The sequence below is a fragment of the Cryptotermes secundus genome, unplaced genomic scaffold, assembly GCF_002891405.2.
Source record: "Cryptotermes secundus unplaced genomic scaffold, Csec_1.0 scaffold540, whole genome shotgun sequence".
Taxonomy (NCBI): domain Eukaryota; kingdom Metazoa; phylum Arthropoda; class Insecta; order Blattodea; family Kalotermitidae; genus Cryptotermes; species Cryptotermes secundus.
This window is the reverse complement of record NW_019742447.1, coordinates 1,960,641-1,976,946: the sequence shown is the minus strand read 5'-3', so window position 1 is coordinate 1,976,946 and position 16,306 is coordinate 1,960,641. Positions and strand designations below refer to the sequence as shown.

The following is a 16,306-nucleotide window of genomic DNA, read 5'->3' as shown; positions in this document are numbered from 1 at the left end:
GTTAAAGATACCAAAAAACTGGAAACTCTAGAAGTGATAGAAGTTCTTCAAACAGTTCTGAGCAATGGTTCTTTTATAAAATAACTCAGCAGTTCTTATACAGGCACTAGCACTAGGAAGGCTAACTGATCATGAATGGCAAGACAACAAGGAGTTGAATTTCATAATAAAATGGACGACCATATGTTCACACGAAGACATATGAGTAAGGACGATGTATAATTGGAAGTTTCGTTGTACACTCAACTCCTGATTATCCGGGGGGCGGATAAACCGGTTTGCGGCTTAACCAGGGCTTTTTTGAGGCTTATATGTTGTTTAATATTCATTCACTTTTATTTCACATGATGAGTTGTAACACTATTTTCGCATTTTTTGGTCCCGTTATGCTAATACAATGTTCTAGGGTAGGGGTGAAAGAATGCAAGGATTTGTGGAAAGTTTCAAGGACAGATACACCGCCCCAGTTAGTCTCTTTGTATCGTTCTTCAAGTGCATTAGCAAAATGTCAGGGTGTAAATGGAAGCGTGTTGTGTTAAGTATTCAACAGAAACTTGAAATTATCAATCAGTTGGGAAAAAGAGGTGTAGTTAAACAATTAGCAATGCAATATGGTATTGGAGAACAAACTGTTTGTGATTTGAAAAAAAAAAGAATCAATTAATTTCCTTTGCTTCATCTTCTAATTCAAGCTGAATGAAGAAGAGAAAAACCACAAAAAAATCAACATATGATGATTTCGACAAAGCAATGCTGATCTGGTTTAATCAACTAAGGGCATAGGGAACAACAATAACAGGAGCAGTTTGTGCTAAACTAGTGAAATGCTACATTTGGAGCATGGCTTTGTATGGGGCTGAAACTTGGACACTTAGGGCAGTAGACCAGAAACACCTGGAAAGCTTCAAAATGTGGTGTTGGAGAAGGATGGAGAAGATCAGTTGGACCGATTATGTGAGAAATGAAGAAGTTTTATTTAGAGTCAGTGAGCAGAGGAATATCCTACATGAAATAAGAAAATGGAAGGCTAATTGGATTGGTCATATCTTACGCAGTAACTGCCTTCTAAAAGAAGTTGTTGAAGGAAAGACAGAGGGGCGGATAGAAGTGACCAAATGACGAGGAAGAAGACGTAAGAAGATGCTGGATGACCTTGGGGACAGAAGAGGATATTCTCATTTGAAGGAAAAAGCTCTAGATCGCATTAAGTGGAGGAACTGTTTTGGAAGAGACTGCGGACCTGTCGTCTTGACAGATTACTGATGAAGATGATTTGTGCTAAACAAGCGAAACTTGTTTCCGAAGCACTTGAACTACAAGGAAGTTTTGATGCTTCTTTCGGTTGGCTAACACATTTCAAGTCTTTTTCAATGTTAGATGCCATATACGAGATTTCAACAGCATGAGATACAGTAAAGCCATCTGTACTGAAGAATTCATGGAAGAAACTGATGCCTTTCATCACTAATGAAGATGACGAAATTCATGGATTCACTGGATTCAGTGAAAATGAGATAGCCATAGAATTGACAAAATTGGCTAACCAAGTTCATGGTGGTGAAGAAGTCAACGAGGAAAATACGTATAAGAGAGTGGTTTGACTGAGACTCGTGTGAGCTGGGTTTCAAAATGTTAAGCAACGATGAAATCGTAAGTTCAGTTGGGGTGCAGCCAGAAGAGCGGGAAGAAAGTGAGAATGAGGAAGAGGTGGACAGTGCTGCTAGTAAGAAAATATCACATGGTGCTGCTCCTAATCATTTGGAATCCTTACTAGACTATCTTGAGAGTGAAGAGAACAGTTTATTAAGTGACAAGCTAATATTACATAGGCTTCGTACGGATATCATTAAAAAGGAAAATGCCACGAAAAAGCAAACAACAATATTAATTTTTTTTAAGTGTTAAGTGTGAATATTCGTAAAAAGTGTTGGATGTTGTTGAACACTGTGATTGAAATAACTAATTCATACTTCAGTATAATGTAAATAAGTATTATGAAGGTACAGTATTACAGTACCACTTTTAATAAAATTTGTCTTAACCGGGTTTTTGATTAATCATGATTTCCATCCCCACCATTATCCCGGATAATCTAGAGCTGAGTGTACTTGCATTACTTCTAGAAGAAGTAAAGAAATATAAGACAGTTATGAAACCAAATATGAATCTTAAATAAAGTAAAACCTCTGTAGTTTTATAATCCTATCAATAAAAACAAAATTTACAGTACTTGTGAAATGGAAGTCACAGTTGTAACACTCACAAAAGAACACTAGTATTACACAGCCCCAAAATTTGAGCCCTTCAATTTCATCCTACGGAAGTTTCATTCTACATATCTCACAATTATGCTGCTTCTCTGCTCTGATAACCAGTAAAAATCTTGAAAGTGTTGTTGTATTAACTGAAATTACAAATTCTGAGCACATCATATAAACTGTAATCATCAGCCAATGAAGGAACTGGAATTAGCCCCTGCTGCATGACTCAAGCATGCATAATTTAAATGGCTTGTCAAAGTCACAGTAGAAAGCAACGCATTTTGTTATCTTACAGATTTTGTGTTACTATAGGTGGTCTCTTCAAAAATGTAAAACTGAGGTTTCCCTGTTCATCTTTTTTGTGGGCTTTAACCATTTGAAAATGACATCATGCAGCATATGAAAACCCATAATGCTCTTGCACCCATGTCACAACATGTACTGGAATGTATATGCCTGCTGGGGCCCTTCCAAATGGTAAATAAAAAAAAATAATAATAAAAAAAACTACATCTAGGTAATATCAAGGTTTAATCCAGAAAGTAAAAGCCAAAGTTGGCTCTTTAAGCTATTAAATAATGGACAGGTAAACTTCCAAAAGTTGGATCATTTGTAGGGTATGTCATTACATCACAAAAAGTTGAATGCAATTTATGTTTATGCAAGGAGGGATATAATTGTTGACTTACAATTTCACTCCAACTGCCATCATACCAGTTCACTTTAAAATGTCAAGAACATACTTGATGCATCACAGTCATATTGTTTCAAACAAAACAAAACAAACAAACAAACAAAAAATATTTGCACAGCCCAAGATCATTGTTAATTAAGTCTTGTTTCCACTTAATCTTCAATGGTTGCTGGTTGTCTTCTTCCATTACCCGCCTGCCATCCACCATTCACTTAATGTACAGAGCTACCAGTTCGTCTATTGACTAGACGTGAACATTAGTCAACAAGGAGATCATATGTCTAATGTAAATAATGCATAATAACATAACATAGCATAACATACAGCACATCACATTTCAGTGAGAAAGAATCTTCATTTAAGACTAAGAGTTCTAGTGGCACATCGTCAAAAACATTTCATTTAGTAACAGTTTTTATTCTATAATGCCAGTGATAGCATATTCAAGCTAGTTTCCCTCTTCTACACCATTTGGTTTCAAAATCTTACATCATGGCTTACATGGAACCAGCTTTTTGTACATTGCATCCCACACTTCACAGAATGCCACGGAAACAATGGTTGGCGGGCGGAATCAGAGCCAGGGCTGGATGGACTTGGAATCCATGGTGTCTCACCGAGCCATGGCTACCTCTAAGGAGATCAGCTGAATGCTCAGCCACTCCATATTTCATAAAAGCATGCTTTGACGCCGTGAACGTCCAGTCACTCCAGACTTTGGAAAGTTTGATGATCGGTAACCAGGATCTCTGCTCAGCTGAATTCCAGGAATTGTGAAGATGGACATTACTGTAAAAGTTCAGAGAGTTGGTATCACTAGATTAACCTATTCTAATTGTGTTGCCTTCAATTACAAACACTATTATTTCTTACCATCAGGAAGTTTATGAACACCAGGCCCAAGGGATCTGAAATAGGGCTGCTTCATAGCATCTGCTGCAGATACCCGCTTTTTGGCTTCGTACTGAAAATCAATATATGACATGGTCACAATACATACATTGCAGGCATTAGTACTCATACAGGTAACACAATACAAAAATTAATGACTTGAACTGAACAAGCACGTTTTATTTAATATACTTAACTGTTGGTATCTACCGAAGAGGCCTAAAACATATATGATGTGGGATGATCTAAATCTTAAAATATATTACAAACAATATTGTAAAGTATTATCAAAAGTGATTATTGCTGCAAAGAAATTACACTATAATAAAATTATTTCTAAATCCAATAATAAAATGAGAAGTACGTGGGAAATTATAAATGAGGAAAAAGGGAAAACAAAAAGGGGCAATTGTGTTCAATCTTTAATGATTGAAAACAAAGTAATAAGGAATCAGAACAAAATTGCAAATGCGTTTAATAAGTTTTTCATATCTATAGCTGATTCTACCATCCTAAATAAGAATGTATGTTCAAATCAGGAACTACCCACCCCAATTGACTACTTGATTGATTCATTTAACTTGCCAGTCAATAAGATGAAATGGCAATATGCCTCTATTCAAGAAATTACAAGAATTATTAAAATTTTAAAGACAAAAAATTCAACCGGATATGATGAAATCTCAAATAGAATCATAAAAGTAAGTCTGCCATTTATAGTCTCCCCTCTGACTTACATCTGTAATAAAATTCTCAGTACTGGTGTTTTCCCGGACAGACTGAAATATGCCACAGTTAAACCACTTTTTAAAAAAGGTGAAACTCAAAATATGGCCAATTACAGGCCCATATCACTGCTAACTTCCTTTTCTAAGATAATTGAGAAATTAATGTATGCAAGACTCATTAATCATATAGAGTCAAATAATATATTAGCACAGGAACAGTACGGTTTTAGGTCTCACTCCTCAACTGAACAGGCAGCTTTCTCGTTAATGAACAGTATCCTATCTGCAATGAATAATAAGTTAATGGTAGGAGGCTTATTCTGTGATCTACAGAAAGCATTTGACTGTGTCAACCACAAAATATTACTAGAAAAGTTAATATTTTATGGAATAGAAGGGAAATTTAAGTCACTTATAGAATCATATTTAATGGATAGATACCAAAGAGTTGTAATAGGAAACAAATTCGACAGTAGAAGCTTTTCCGAATGGGAGGTAATCAAATGTGGTGTACCTCAGGGATCTATCCTTGGCCCACTATTTTTTCTGTTTTACATTAATGACTTACCTTCAATAAGCAATAAGAAAAATAAAACAGTACTTTTTGCAGATGACACAAGTATTATAATAACTGACGTAAATAAATTAGAACTTGAAATTAATCTCAAACAAACTTTAAAAGATATTGACACATGGTTTAATGCTAATTTACTTGCTTTAAATTTTAAAAAATCTCAATATATTGAATTTCGTTCCAAGAATTGTTATAATATTACCCCAATGACCATAGATGATGAAATAAAATTACCAAAGGTGAAAGAAACTAAATTTCTAGGACTAATTATTGATGATACCATCACATGGAAACAGCATATTAACTATGTTATCAATAAAATTGCAAGGTCATGTTATGCGTTGAGAAACATAAAGCATTTTATCCCATTAGATACATTAAAGGTAATTTATTTTGCACACATTCACTCCATTTTAAGATATGGCATAATTTTCTGGGGTAACGCTTCCTATGCCAGCAATGTCTTTAGACTACAAAAGAAGGCTATGAGAATTATTGCAAATTTTGGTCCAAGAGAATCATGTAGACATCTATTTGAGAAATTCGAAATACTGTCATTCTATTCCCAATTCATATACTCATTGATTTTATTCACGATTAATAATGATCATCTTTTTAATGCTATTACCATGATTCATGAACATAAAACCCGAATCCATAATAATCTATATTTGCCTTCTGTGAACCTGACAAAGTATAGTCAGAGTGCATATGTAGCGGGTATTAAAGCCTTCAACCATTTACCTCAAACTTTAAAAGAGTTGACTTTGGATGTACCAAATTTTAAGAGAGCACTGAAGAGATTTTTACTTCATCACTCCTTTTATTCCATGAAAGAATACTACCAACAGAAATGGGTATAATGTGTAATGTAAGAGAACACACAGATCGTGACGACAAATGAACTGATATAGAAATATGTCATAAACTACAAATTACGTAATTATCCTGTTTTATTTGTCTTGATGGGTATTACATCTTGTATGATAGTTTGAAGAACATGTTTGAACAAGGGTCTGTTAACCATTTTATTATTACTGTGAAGTTTTGCATATGTGATCATGAATTATATTTTGGTGAAATATACACGGTATGTGTATGACTATGCATTGTAGCATGTTGGCTTGCGTGCTTTTGATTTCTGTTATTGACTAAGTTGCACCTGAAGTTGTCAACTATTTTTATGCTTATTTTATATTATATGACTAATCTACTGTTTTTGATTGTTTTAATAAGTGAATTTTGTATGATAAGTGTCTCTTTTATATGCATTTTAATTTGACGCACTTGATTAATGGAATGAGTAATGAATGAACGTCTTAATGGAAATTTTATTTTATTTTAGTCCATGATAAATCTTGATAAATTTCTTGATCATTGTTTAATGTGTATTATAAGTATTATAAGTTTACCTCATTTAATTGCAATATTACTGTATTATTGTATAGATACTATGTATTCTAACTTGACTTGTTCCATATCCTATGGTGTCTCACCTGTACTGGATTTACGGAATGTAAATAAATTCAATTCAATTCAATTCTTCAAAGTAATCAGAATTTAGTATTTCAGCATCAGTCATGCTAAGTGACACTATCCTTCAGAAAAAATACTAATATTTTCTATCTATGTATACCCAACTCAGTCAAGAGGGGGATACAACGAAATACTGAGTGCAAAACAAAATATAACCAGAAATAAAAACTTAACTGAATATGCAGAAATAATCAGTCCAAAAACTTAATGATATGATGAAGTTATAATCTATATACCCAGTGATGAAGCATGATAATGAACTCTGACCAACTTCAAGAAACAAAATATTATATAGATGAATAACGGCGTAATTCATCAGTCCATAATATAAAAATTGACCTTGTAATACTTAACCAAGGCTTGGCAACAGCATGACAGGGAAGCAAGGTTACACATACACATGCACACACACACACCCCTTTAAAATTAATCCCATACATTATCCTGAATAGGGCACTAAATATAATCTACAGTTTCGTAATTATTATATACTGTTTATACCTTGGTTAAACAAAGTCTTTTATAAAATGCATAAAAGTGGTTCAAATGAAATTTAATGATTACATTTCTGAACCTCCTTAAACAGAATTCCATATTAGTGTCACATGTTTTAGGAGCGACAATTATAAATCTTTTTTAATGGGATGCCAGTTTAATAATGGCAATTGTGGTATAACTGTACTAAAACAGCATTATCAATATTCATTTCTATGAGTGTTTCTTGGTGCATTCAAATTCTGCAGCATCGCATACTTGCATACACAATATGACTTGTCAAACAGCACACTCAGGCATACCTCTGTCATGTTAAGTGTAGGATCTACATATGAATGGAAAGTTCTTAAAATGCTGTGACCCTGTCGAGTATAACTACAAAGATATGAATGTGACTATGAAGTTTGGAACCAGAAAGGCTCACAAAGAAACAATTCCACAGAAACTGACATTTACATGTTATGATTTAACTTCTTCAGGATTGTTTACAACAGTGAAGAACACAGATAAAATAAAATCAACTATTCTCATGGACCTGCCAGAATGCAACAAAGAAGCTGTATTCTTGGAATCATTTTTCTCAGAAACACACAATGTTTCTGGATAAGGATCAGTGTTTTAAATCTTCCTGCAACACACTATACTATTTGTAGGAGACAGTTTGTAGTGTCAAATTTGTAAATCGTGTGACAATGACAACAAGATCCACAAGGATGTGCTGAATTCTACATGTACTGTAAACTTCTTTTTCTATTCAGCTATATCCACTCTGTCTTTTTAAAATCAGTGATAGAGGGCTCATATCAATTACAATTGCAAATAGTAATGAAGCTTACAAATCGTGATTACAATCAACCATCACTGCAAGATCCTTTTCATCACATTTCATGTAGTTATCTGTAATCTTAGAAATGAGTACCTGGAATATTCTTGGGGGTAAAGGGCACAACCCTATGGGCCTCCATGGCCTGTTACAGGGATACCTTTACTTGCTTATCTGTAATCTTGGTTATTCTCAATACAGTAAGAACTTACACACAGGAACTTTGACAGCAATTCAATGGCATCAGTATCCAGGCGGGGCGCCCTTGTCACGAGGGATTCAGGTGAGCACCTTGGGGATGAATATGCTGCTGCTAATCCACCCCAGGCATCTGCAGGTGGTGAGCCTAGCACTCGGAATATTAGCCGTAGCTCCTCCTCAACTGTTGAACCCGGGAACAATGGACGTCCACAGGCCATTTCATAAAATATGCAACCAACACCCCTAACAAGAAGTAATTTTTTAATATCAGTATCATTACACATAAAACTATTTCTTATCTATTAGTTTGTATTTACAATTCATGTCTTTCGATCGAAGTTCACATTTTCCATGTACCCCACCATATATTTTCATAAGGAGTTATCCTTATGGTTAAGTTCACTACTTATTCATTTATTCACAGGGGATATTACCAATTAAGTCTATCAGCCATGCCTGTTTTGGAAATATACTTTACCTTAACCCCATGTTTGGTCAAAGACCTTCTTACAATGTGACCACTGTGTAGTATAAATTGTTATGTGTCTGTTATTGAGAACAGGGCACAGCTCATATTTTTTGCACCACATGAAGCAGGTATACAGATTAAAGGCAAATTCAACTTGTTACTGCTACATTACTAAGGAGACCCTCATTTTTAAATGAGACAAAAATGCTAATATTATATTCAGTTAGCCCATTGGTATAAATACACCAGATATAATGCAAATTTTAAGTAAGTTGATATCTTTTGAAACGATGTTACTGTTTCTGTACACAGACTGGTTGCGTTATGAAAGCTGCACCAAAGTATTATGAAATTGGCCATTTTTTAACTAGTACCTAATCTGTGAAGCTTGGAAGTATGTACATTGTGTAACAGAATACAAAGAATCAGAGAAATACAGTTCTTTAAGACACTCTTACTGACAATGCTGTAACTCCTATTAAACAAAGAAGTTTCAATAAACACATGTAATTACAAAACTGCAGCATTATGAAAATTCAACACAAATGGTATTGCAACAGGTTTGATCAAAGTGTTGTCAGGCAACAGTTCTGTAAACATGGCCCAACAAGGAACAATAGATGTTTTCTATGTTGTCCGTGCCGAGCAGCAGTGGAACAATTCAACCCATTTCTAAGCAACGGCTCAGTAAACACACTTCCCATAAGTGGTGCCATCATCAACAATTGAGACAGTGTTTTCCGTGAGGTCTATGCTGAGTGCTTATAAGAGACGTGAATGCAGTGACAGAATTAGGAGGACACCCGTGTGGAGGTAGGGTCGAATACCTCCACCGTGACCCTGCGAGTCATAGGAGGTGACGAAAAGGGAAGTCTCAAATCTGAGACAGTAAAATATGGTCGCAAGTCCCAAGGGACTCAGGCACCAAGAACGACTGCACTGTCAACGGCCAGCAGCATATATAAAAGACAGACCCATCCTCTCATCAAAGAGGATGCCCCCCTCCAAAACAAGATCGTAAATGTAAAACAGTAACAAATATCTGGTCATGAGACCCAGATGGGGCTCAACACCAAGACTTACTGACTGAATGATGGTCAGTCGCAATATGACTTTGATTTTGACAGAATTAGTTCAGGGGCAGTTACAAGTCAGTGGAGGAGTCAGTTACTGGAGGAGTGAGAGCAGAAGAATTTTTAGGTCCAAGGTTCCAGAGTGACTGAAGACAAAATACCAAAAACACTTCATAGTTTTTTAATGTGCTAATTTCTTTGTTGAGATCCACTGCTAAGAGATGACTATTGGAAAACTGATAAACCTAGTGCGTGTGAAACGGTGGACTGAAATCAGCGATAGCTCTGTATTTAAGTGTGATTAAGAGAACTTGTAACCAAGGTGCTAATAAATCCAATCATCCAAACTAGAACCTGCTATTTTTGTTATGTGTACCACCCTACATGTGACAGTATTATATGAAGGAACATTGTATTTACCCAAACATAAGAGGACATGTCATTGAAAATTACAACCAAAAATTAGTGACAGTAAATTAATAAATAAAGGGAAAACAGATGAAGTATCTTTATGAAATAATTCTTTCCAAAATTAGATCATACAGTAGTTTCAGTAAAATAATCATTAAACAAAAGCAAATTTCATAAATGTTACCTTCAGGCCACATTACAGTTCCCAGAGCCCTGACACAGCACTGTCATGGCACATTTTCCCACCACCCATTTGAAATTTGTGCTGGAAGTACAAGTAACTTAACTGTGCAAAATAACACATTTCTCCCTGCTGCAAATAATTGTTGGCACTTTCTAAGTAATGTTGCAAGTAGATTATCTTCATTTTTAGGTTACTAACTGAGCTGCATGAAGGAAATTATGAAATGAAACATGTTTGTGAATTGTAATGATATAAGAAAATCACTCTGCTAAAGCTTTCACTTCTTTGTGGTAGTGGAGATGAACTTATAGAACCAGAAGCAGAGTTTCCAGGTATTTCTGATTTCATGAACAACTTGAATTTGGAAAGAAAACACATTTGGGTAAATAGTCTATAAAATAATTAAACAAGACCAAAACAGGAAATAATGTCATAAAAATGCATACACATAATGTGTATGCACATTTCTTATCACACTAGCTTAAAAATTACAAGTTAACTTTCCCACAGAAACATACTTTATATTCCATATTCAAGATTCACTCTTACTCTCATTATCTCCACTAGTACTGTTCACTCTATGAGGGAGAGTCAGTAAACAGGTCACATATGGAAGTAAACCAGCTGTAATGGATGTAATAGGTTTTCTATGTGTATCGCTATATAGCAGCACAGTGCAACCTCATGACAGTCTAGGTAGCAGATACACATGCACATGTTCAGAGACCACAGTAGTCAAAATAGTAACCATGCTTGAGGATTGTCCTATCGAAGGGCAGCTTTCTGTTGTGTGCTTTTGTGAGCAAAAGGACTCAACGGAAAGGATATTCATAAAGAAATGTTTCTTGGTTATGATGGGAAGTGTTTGTCACATAAAGTGGTTCACAAATGGGTTGAGAAACATGGCAAATGTTTCACTGATGACAAAGACACTGCTGTTTTCTTCGATTTCAAAGGAATCATTCACAAGGAATTTCTGCCAGAAGGTCAAACACTGAATTCTGATTATTATCTCAGAGTCCTCAATCATTTGTGGGCGAGAATTCTTCAAATTTGACCTGAATATCGAGAGCAGGGTTCCTGGTCACTCCTCCACGACAATGCCCCACCCCACAAATCGAAGATCGTGCGCAATTTTTTGGCCAGAAAAGGGATAACAGTCCTGATCATCCTCCGTATTCACTAGATTTGGCTCCAGCAGATTTCTGGTTGTTCCCAAAAGTTAAGTTGGCGATGAAAGGAGACCATCATGACACCATCCAGGACATCAAACGGGAATCTACCACAGTTTTAAATGCAATTCCACAAAAGGAGTATAGTGACTGTTTTTGAAAAAATTTCAACTGATTCAGAAGGAGACTATTTTGAATAAGAAGAGTGAAATTTTGAAAATAATTCACATCTTGTATTTTTAATGAACACAGTCCTAACAGAACCTGGACACACTGTGTACAAGGGGGTACCCAAAAGAAACCGAACTTATTTATTCAAATTTTAAGCACAAACCTTCAATCCCCTTCAAAGTACTCTCCACTTACACTAATACACTTGTCTAGTCTTTTATTCCATTTTTCAAAACATTGTCTAAATTCATCTTTTGAGATGCTTGACAGAGCCTCCNTCATGTGTTCGGGCCGTGGAAGGACGACCAGAACAAGGTTTGTCAATTGACATTTCACCATTTTTGAAACTGGAAAACCACTCAATCACTTGAGTTTTCCCCATAGCATCGTCCTTGTACACCATTTTTAACATTTCACGAGTTTCTGTTCCACTTTTCCCGAGCAAAAAGCAGAATTTCACCGCCGCACGCTGTTCACGAAAATCAGCCATTGCAAAAACGACAATCACACAAAACAGTTGTCACTATAAACTCTGCTGAAACTAGTCCTTACTTTCTGAAGCAGCGGTAGTCGGCTTATGGACTCAGGAATGTTAGCTCTATGCGCTCATAGCAGCAAAACGCAGTACTACAAAAGCTCTGCCCACAAAAAAATTAGTTCGTTTTCTTTTGGGTACACCATCGTATATCTGCCTTATACTCTCCTGCTCTAATTTACTTGTAAACACTGATTCTGGAAGGGTCATTATCACTGGCAGAGGACATGGTTCATCATATCTTATCCCTGTCATCATTCTGCCACAATACACCATTCTCATTTACTTATGGTCATTTCGGGGATAGTAGTATCTGAATGAGTCAGAACGAAGGCCAAAATATGTAAGGGGTTCTTTCTATGTTTGTAGATGGGACAGTAGTGGTGTAAATGGTGTGAGGAGGGAGAACACTTGTAACAGCCAGAACATCAGGCCATTTTGTATTATGCTAGTGGGAAAATGACAGAAAGTAACAGTCTTTCACTGCTTTTTCTTTTTGGTTGAATGGTGAGTGTTAATTATGGGGGGGGGGTTAGGGAGATACAGACAACCATCTGAAGAATCAGTCCCTAACCTCCTACATATATTATGGTAATGGGAAAAATGACAAAAAGAAACAAAAGCTTGAAGTGAGGGGTGTGAACCACTGAACTCGCTGATTTTCTTAGGCACGGAACTGTCTATGCTGGTGGGCAAGAGCAGAATAGAGGTATTCTCAAAATAATATAACTCCTCATAAAGGCATTAATTTTGAGGATTATAAGACACTTAAAAGCAGCTCATTTTGGAGAATGACTCTGATGAAGTGATCTCATCTAACAGCAAAGTGAGCTTCATGAAGACAAAGTAGCAGTGGGTGATAAGAGTAATGCAAGCAGAAGCTGAGAAAGAAACAACATCCTTGGAATTATGGAGCTGCTGATCCTTTCATTTCTCAGTAGCCAGAGGATAAAAGAGGAATCCCACAAACACACTACACAGATTACAACATATTTACTGCTCTTTATTGAAGTGACTCAACTAGTGGTAGCAGAGATTAATAAATACTATGAGTGAAAAGTTATCCATGCACTTAATCACATAATAAGCACTATGCCATGAGGGTAAAAGGGAGGTATATCTCCACCATTCTTAACCTTGGTACTAGATGGAGGTGAGTGGTCAGCTTCATGCCTCTGCCACTTTACCCCACAAACAGAGCTCCCTGGTACCCTTTGAACATGAGGGTGGGTAGACCTTGGAGTAGGTCAGGGTTCCACAGTAAAGAGAAAAATTTCTTGCCTTGTCAGGAATCAAACCAAAGTCTTCCAGCCCACAGCCTAGTCACTTTACTGACTGAGCTATGAGTACAATGAACATTTAGACATTGACAACAGATTTTCTGGATTACCTGGATTCTGTATGACTATACAAAACGTGTTTCTTTTGTTTACAAAAATAAGAATGGTATGAAGTCATAGATATTCCGAAATTCAATACGTCCACACTTGACATTTCAGTTCTTCCTTTTACAGTAACATGACGAAACCTGACTGATCTGTACATATACTGAGATTTATATATAAATCAATGAAACAAGACTGACAAGAAACATGACAAACTGGAAAACTGTATCTCTCTTTGATAAGGTGACTAATATCTACACTAAAGTTTCTGAAGGGAGGGACTTTCAAGTAAACAAACATGAATATTTTGTTACAGAGATTTACAAATGGTATAACAAGACTGACTACTTAAAGATTTGAATGTACAGCTAGGGAAAAACAGGCAAAATGTACTGCAGACAGTGACAGCTTCACATGAGATAGTGGACAGAAATGATCTATGTTTAATAGATGTATCATTTTACCATCCCGTGGTACAAAAACAGACTATCAATAAGTCTGTCTGACTCTGGTTCAAAAGTGTTGGTCTGTCTATTGTAAATGTAACTGGAAACAATTTCCACAGTAGTAAGAAAGCAGTACCAGTACTACAGAATTCAGCAATTTATTTTCTTTCAAATGTTTTCACCACGATATTTTAGCAGTTACAGCTTTAAAGATGTGTTAGAAATACCATTCTTATTTAAAACCCTAGCAATTACATGCCCTATCCCCATATGATAAAGGTTACTGTTTGTTTGTGATAAGTAGTACAGTTATTTTTAGCCCATTTTCCTTCCTTAAGGAATGAAAGGTGGCTACTGGTATCACTATGCTGTCTTTTTTCCTCATTTTAACTTCTGAACCAGTTGACTAATTCTCACATTTGGAGTGGACATTATGCCATTTGAGGCAGCCTCAACTCAGCAGTATTTTTATGCAACCAGTAACAATAACACAGTGGATGTATAAACTTGTGAAGTGGTAGCAATATTAGTGCCACTTAATCTAGGGTCATGAAATGATGTATAGAAAGAAAACTCCAAAGAATACAGAACTTCCTTATAGGAATTGTGCAGAATGCAAAACAACGAAGTGGTGGCTGCATGGAATCCCTTTTTAACTGACTGTTTGATGGTGATAACTAAAGAACCCATCTGAGCTGGGCATATGAAATTTGCTATAGAGATAAACGGTAAACAGTACTAAAGATAGGGTTCAGATTGGTAATTGGATTCATTAATGACCTACAGGTCGTGACGACCTAACAGTGTTCCTGATTTTCACACTATAAAGCACTCCATGCTACTCTCTTCAGTCTATCTCCACTAGTCTTCATGGATTTATAACAAAAGAATTACAAAGGTCTCCCTAAATCACACACTTCCGGTATCAACATACTACTGCACACATAAAGTCTTCAAATCACATGTTGACTTCTTGTACTCTTCTGTACTCCTTAAGCTTACTGCTGGCTTGCTGCACTCCTCCAGCTTACTGATATCCTCTTGTTTGCATGCTTCTGCTCCTACTACCCACTCATAACTCTAACTGCCTTAAATGAATTCTGTCACTCTTACTTACATAGCCATGGAACAGACACGGACCTACAGTAAACACGTATCACATGATTGCTATCCAGCCAGTCTACTGGCACATCGGTCGGATCTACAGAAAACACAGCTTCCTCTATTGTTACATGTTGGACTAGTTAGTTAGTTATTTAGAGAGGGTGGGTTCCCCATGCACCTCGACCAGTTTGATCTATTGTGCTTCCCTCTATGATATTCTACCAGTCTCTTTACCCTACCGATAAATGGTGCGTACCATCAGTCCCACCGAGCAAGCGAGTTCGGCCACTTGCTTAGCGGTGTCTATAATGCTTCCCCCATCTATCAGAGGCCTTAGAGGCTACTGTTGGGCAGGAAACGTCCTGGAATTTGGCTCAGTGATCCCCTTTGGGGATATGAGGTTCTTTTACGTGCCGTAAAGTTACGACACGGGACACACAGCTTAAAGTCCCTCCCGGAGGACTTGTTCCCTGAATTTTTCTGCCCTTTAAAAATTCGACGACCTCCGCCAGGTATCTGAACCTGCGTACGAGTAATGAGGTGGGAACGTTACCTCTAGACTACAGAGGCCGCTTACTTGTTGGACTATGTTTATAAGAGTTGTTGCCTGGCAAAGCGTTGATCAAATCCATTACAATACATAAAAATTCTGTATGAAATTATAAACACAATGATAGCATGAAACTTTGTGGTTATGTCCAACAAATTTTAGGAAGGGGGACCCAAAAATAACCGGAAACGACCTGTTGTGCGCGCATGCTTTGTAGTTACGAGTTGTGCTGCTAAGTGGTGTTAGCTGGGGGTCTCCCGCGACTGTTAGTGAGCTGGCGTCAGTCTGAGTTAAGTGTTTGTCTGTGGTGCTCTGTTGTGTGCGTTCCTGTTTCAACCCTTTGGCGATTAGTGAGATGGCCGACCAGAAGGAACAAAGAGTGTGCGTGAAATTTTGCTTTCTGTTAGGGAAAACTGCACTTCACTCTTCAAGTCGCGGCAAACATTCATGCGGTTTTCTCTTTCATCATCTCCGAGCAAGCGAGGAACAAATTTTGCAGACACCCGTCTCATGTGCAAACCTTCGGTTAAAATTCGCTGGACCGTGCTCCATGAGATGTTCGTTTCCTCAGAAAGTTGATCAATGGTCCTTCGACAATCTTCA

The 16,306-nt window shown here is 36.7% G+C and overlaps 1 protein-coding gene across 4 annotated transcripts in view; it reads right to left on the bottom strand.

Moving 5' to 3' along the window:
• Positions 1 to 2,173: 2,173 nt before the first annotated feature.
• The window catches only part of LOC111873213 (cyclin-dependent kinase 17), a 63,802-nt gene continuing 49,669 nt past the window's right edge, over positions 2,174 to 16,306 (bottom strand). For all 4 annotated transcript variants that reach the window (XM_023867738.2, XM_033754996.1, XM_033754997.1 and 1 more), the window contains 3 exons: positions 8,215 to 8,446; positions 3,829 to 3,919; positions 2,174 to 3,744 (listed from right to left, as the gene is read on the bottom strand). In XM_023867738.2, coding sequence (XP_023723506.1) covers positions 3,626 to 3,744; positions 3,829 to 3,919; positions 8,215 to 8,446 — 442 coding nt within the window. In that variant the 3' untranslated portion in view covers positions 2,174 to 3,625. The remainder of the gene's footprint in view (positions 3,745 to 3,828; positions 3,920 to 8,214; positions 8,447 to 16,306) is intronic.